The sequence below is a fragment of the Montipora foliosa genome, chromosome 1 (genome assembly GCF_036669935.1).
Source record: "Montipora foliosa isolate CH-2021 chromosome 1, ASM3666993v2, whole genome shotgun sequence".
In the NCBI taxonomy this organism is placed as follows: Eukaryota; Metazoa; Cnidaria; class Anthozoa; order Scleractinia; family Acroporidae; genus Montipora; species Montipora foliosa.
This window is the reverse complement of record NC_090869.1, coordinates 36,533,276-36,538,275: the sequence shown is the minus strand read 5'-3', so window position 1 is coordinate 36,538,275 and position 5,000 is coordinate 36,533,276. Positions and strand designations below refer to the sequence as shown.

General features: G+C 40.1%; 2 protein-coding genes across 3 annotated transcripts in view; one reads left to right on the top strand and one right to left on the bottom strand.

Annotated features, from left to right (window-relative positions):
• The window catches only part of LOC137997539 (dynein axonemal heavy chain 5-like), a 97,316-nt gene extending 95,083 nt beyond the window's left edge, over positions 1-2,233 (top strand). Inside the window, exon 78 of the mRNA XM_068843598.1 lies at positions 1,767-2,233. Within this exon, the coding sequence (XP_068699699.1) occupies positions 1,767-2,153 (387 nt within the window). The 3' untranslated portion in view covers positions 2,154-2,233. The remainder of the gene's footprint in view (positions 1-1,766) is intronic.
• A 626-nt stretch (positions 2,234-2,859) lies between these two features.
• Positions 2,860-5,000, bottom strand: part of LOC137997593 (uncharacterized) — a 120,446-nt gene continuing 118,305 nt past the window's right edge. For both annotated transcript variants that reach the window (XM_068843668.1, XM_068843676.1), the window contains exons 17-18: positions 4,526-4,703; positions 2,860-2,962 (exon numbers count right to left, since the gene is read on the bottom strand). In XM_068843668.1, coding sequence (XP_068699769.1) covers positions 2,881-2,962; positions 4,526-4,703 — 260 coding nt within the window. In that variant the 3' untranslated portion in view covers positions 2,860-2,880. The remainder of the gene's footprint in view (positions 2,963-4,525; positions 4,704-5,000) is intronic.

The window sequence follows — 5,000 nt, the reverse complement described above, 5'->3', positions numbered from 1 at the left end:
TTACCCGCTACGAACTATAAATGAGACCCGTGCTTTTTCCCGTTTTTTTACCCCTACCCTTCTCAACCAAGTTGCAAATGTATGGCTTTTACAAGTGTTTAAAGAGAATTTCCGCATCGGACTTGTTTTGTTAGGTGTTGTTGCTTTGATGAACGGGACTTATTATATCCTCGTTTTGTTGGCTTTAGAGATCACTCAGGCAGTCAGTCATTCATGCGAGCGCACCGTCGGCCTCCATCTTCTGACAGAACTACCGACGAAAACTGAAGTAACTTTAACACTTTCATTCCCAAGATCGAAACGTCCATTCTTCTAACTAGTACCATACATTTCGTTGCATGTTGTGTAGTCATGAGGATTTGGTGTTCTATCAAGATCACACCTCTTAAGCTGATAATATTCTTCATTTTCAATACCTGTCTGACTGACATGTCATTGAAATTGTGAGGGTAATATACATGCTGATCACTCGTGGGAGTCAAAGGCGTAACTTTACCTTTACTTTTGAAACACCAGACTGCTGCTTGTCATAAAAGCATGAATATTTAATTATTAAAGTGCTACTGTGACGAAATTTGAATCTTCCCTATCGAAGCCATTTTGGCACATAAACACGTAGTCTGTACGAGAAGAAGAATGCTGTTTACCATTTTCAAATATCTCTTTTTGTTCTGGAGATATTCAAGTTTTTTTAATATGCAAATTAGCCAAGTGATGACGTCATAAACCCTACCAAATTTTGATCAAGTATGATGGAGAAAGATATCTCAGCCAATTTGTATCAGAAATACTTGGTTCTTTGCACTAAGATTCTAGTAGATGTGTTCCACAATATGAGCATACCATTTTTGTTACCATGGCAACATATTGGGTTCCAGACCTCCCTGATATTAAAAGCTTTGCAGACCACCTTTGGCGTTCTGTTTTGATATTTGCAAATGGTGCCTCATCTGCATGATCCTGCCAGCATATAAAGATGTTAGGTCGAGTTTGTGGCCTTGGTTAATGTATTTCTAGCCTGAGATCACCAAAATATTGAAATCAGGTTGGAGGGGACTGGAAAAGAGTGAGTTGCCATGGGAACCAATTTCTTTACAGTCGTAGGTGTGTTGCCTTCAGAACTATCAGCTCACCAAGTTTCAATGGTCTCTGTTGCAAATTGACCGAGATAGCTCTATTTATATTCTTGATGTTCTACTGGGTTGGGTGAATGACGTCATTAGCCTTCTCATTTGCATATTTAACACATTTTTCAAACTTAAATATCTCTGGAACCAATGCAGATATTTCCAAACGGTAAACAGCGTTTTTAATATTTCATGGTACTCTATGTGATAAACCAAAAAAGTCAAGGGATAAAAATTTGATCACAGTAGCACTTTAAATAAGCAAATAATGAGATGAAAAACCTGGATCCGTTAGTGGTCACCGTATTCGAAAATTTGCGTAACCGGCTACCGAATTCGCCGGGTATGTGTGGACGCAAGCCATATTCGAAAAAAGAAAATTGCGGATACAAAAATTTCCGGATACGTGTGGTCGGCGCCTTAGTCTAAACCATTTGTTTTTGAATACATTCAGGGTGTTACAATCATTTGCAATTTGTTTTTCGACTTCCATCGAGGTCAAGGTTCTTTCTTATAATTTTATCAGCATTCGTTTTACCCCTTGCAATCTGAAATGACAGGAAATTAAAATTGCACATTGTAATGTGTTCTTTCTTTCAAAAATAGGAGGATTAATTCTTAACGTACGTTGTTCTGCAGGAAGTAACCCGTGCGCACAAGGGTTGGGCCCTAGACTGTGTAGTTCTTCACAATGACGTCACTCGCTTCTTTAAAGATGACATCACACAGCCCCCAGCAGAAGGTGTCTATGTGCACGGGTTGTACCTTGACGGGGCTGGTTGGGATCGCAGGGGCTGTAAGCTGGTGGAACCCCCTCAAAAGGTTCTCTTCACATCTATGCCTGTCATTCATATCTACGCAATCAACTCAACAGCAGGGCGAGATCCCCGGATGTACCAGTGCCCGATTTACAAGAAACCCAGGAGAACGGACCTGACGTACATCGCAAGTGTTGACCTGAAAACTAATCAGAATCCAGATCACTGGATTCTTCGTGGTGTGGCCTTGTTATGTGATATCAAGTAAACTACTCTACACACGGAATGCGACATAGATTTGTCACGACAAGACAATGATTTCGTGATAAAAAATAAGAATCATGGAGCTGAGGTGTCTCTGCAAATCGCGATAAACGTTCTTATTGGCGCCTTTGTAAATTTTAGTGTGCATTACGTGTCTACGATATGCACAGCCTTCACCCCCAGCACTCCTCAATGGAGCTGTAAGTTCACATTTAACTCCGCGAGTACATATTTTTAACCCTATTTATTGTAAACACTTCTTTATGACACCTTTCTAACAGTGTTATCAAAATAATTGTACAAAACTACTTGATTAAAAAATAGTTAACGGAAGGACTGGTTATGAAGTCTTTAGTCGTCAAAACTTGCGCTGATCTGCAATGGAAAGGGCCTTTTAGCTTTGCGAATTTTGTTGAACCCTTATGCAAAAGGTGAACATACTATGCATGTCGTCCCTTTTCGGTTCAGCTTGAGTTTGGGTTACATTCTCGTGTTCCAGGCATTGTCATGTCCCAATTCGCGTCATTAACTACCTTCACAAATCATTCCTTGCGCTTTCTTCGATTTGTTCGTGTCCCTCTATCTAATTGTTCATGCTTGAAATTAAAAACAGTATGGGCGGAGGGTAATGTGGTAAGAAAACAAAGGCCCCTTTCCAGGTCCTCCTACTTCTACACTTTCCGGGTTTTTTTTTTTTTTTTTTGCTTGACTTTATCTGAGAAAATCGGAAATCATTCTGGAACAGACGATGGATAAAGGGTGGACAATGGTGTACACTCATCATCCGGAAACTGGAGGTCTGTTTCGTCTTCCCTGAAATTAAGGAAAAGAAAATAACGAGAAGTACAGTTATTTAAAGAAAAATATGTAATCAATAGCCATGTTGACCGACTCTCCAAGCAAACTCTAAGAAAAATGCTCTGAAAAAGAACAATTACTAAAACACTTCTTATAGTTTCAGTGACATTGTGCACTGTCGTGATACCCTCTGGTCCAAATAAATTCTGTACATGCACCCCCTAAAGGTATTTTCTGTTTCTGAAAGTCTTATTAATTCAGTATCTCAAGACAAAAAAGAGGCACGCCGCAGTCGAAGGGAACTTGAAGGCTCCTTTTTAATAGCTTCTACCGTTATTACGACTTGTCCCCACTAATACTGGTACTCATTTTACCGACCTCAAATGAATAGAAAGCTGAATGAACTTTGGAACACGGATTCGGAGCCCCGGTCGCACCGCTTCGATGTGGTCCTCGAGCGATATCCACCACAATACCCGCCCAAATGTAACAAAAACAGTGATTCAATAAAACTCTTTAAAGAATGGAGGAGGTGGCAATGGTTGTGAAGGGCAAACACTCAGGACAGAGTAGATTCTGATCTTTGACTAACTTTTCAATACCAAATATAACGGGATGGTGCGAAAAACGTTACGCTTAATACTTCCTTTTAAAAGACTGACAAGGCAAGCTGCTGAAAACACCCATATGTTAAAATTATCCACAAGCAACGGCTGATAATTTCAAAGCAGTGCTGAAGCTCATTGCAAATCGTTTCTTGAACTCGATCTCTTTTTTTTTTTTTTTCAGTTTTATATTCAATCAATGGGGTTCTTGACAACCTGTGCGTTTGTGTTTTTTGCGATAAGGGATTATTACATCAAATAACTGTCACCACATGTCCATTGTCATTTCTAATCACAGAAAAAGGGGTTCGTGGAACCCTGGCATTCTCTGTAATGCATGGTCGTCATTTTTTGTTATGTGTTCAAATGAAGTATCCGTAAAGGAATTCCTAATATGCCTTTAATCACAGCACGCAACTCGTGCCAATTGTGGACCATGCATTTCGACGCGATTTCTAACGCCATGTTAACTAAACACTAACTGACTCAAGTTTTAAGTTCTGATTTTAAAAAGACACCTGTTTATTTTAACTGGAATTTCCTTATTTATTGGTCCGCCATTACTGACTTTAAAATGTTGAGAAAGCTGGGTCGAGGAGAAAATGACGTCAAAGACTCACTAGTTTAAGAATGCAATGCGTGTGTACGCGGCCGAATTAATATGCAGCACGGGAGTTTCGGGCTTTCAGACTTTTAAACCCGTGTTTTGCATATGTAATAAATTGCGTTTACACGCTGAATTTTTAAGCTAGTGAGTAAATGACGTCATTTTCTCTAGATCCAACCCTCTGAGGTCCAATCGGCCAGTTTTGGACGTGAGTAATGGCGGACCGTGAAATCCAAAACTTACACTCAAAATAAACAGCCTTTGGATAAAACTCAAAGCTCAAAATTTTGCCAGTTAGGTGTTAAGCAAACACGCTTTCAAAATCTGATCATAGTACCACTTTAAGGGTCTTCCACTTGATATTACCTTGCTACGAGCCTCAACACCAATTCAACCTTCTTGGTATGATCAACTTTGATGGGGTCAGCAGGGACAAAATGCTGAGTGCTGTGACCTTGTAACGTTGTTCCTCCAGCTCTCCATGATGGGTCATTTTCAGTCAAAACGCGTCCCTTCGGCATATGTGTCGTGCGCATCGAACAAACTGTAACGTGGAAAGAAAACCCCTGCTCTAAGCTGCAAATATGCCATCAAAAATGTAACTAATAATACTAATAACTGTGCCGACAGACCAGAAAATCATCAAGACTGAGGAGAACAAGATGAAAAACTACATGTATCAGGCCTAGCAAATCAGAGGAATTTATGGAGCACTGAAAGTGACAGTGACACCCATCGTGATTGGCCCACTCGGAACAATCTCGAAGGACGCAAAGGCCTGGTATAAAAAGTTACGTCTACCTGATATCAGCCATACTTGGAACTGCGCATCAGTGTTCTG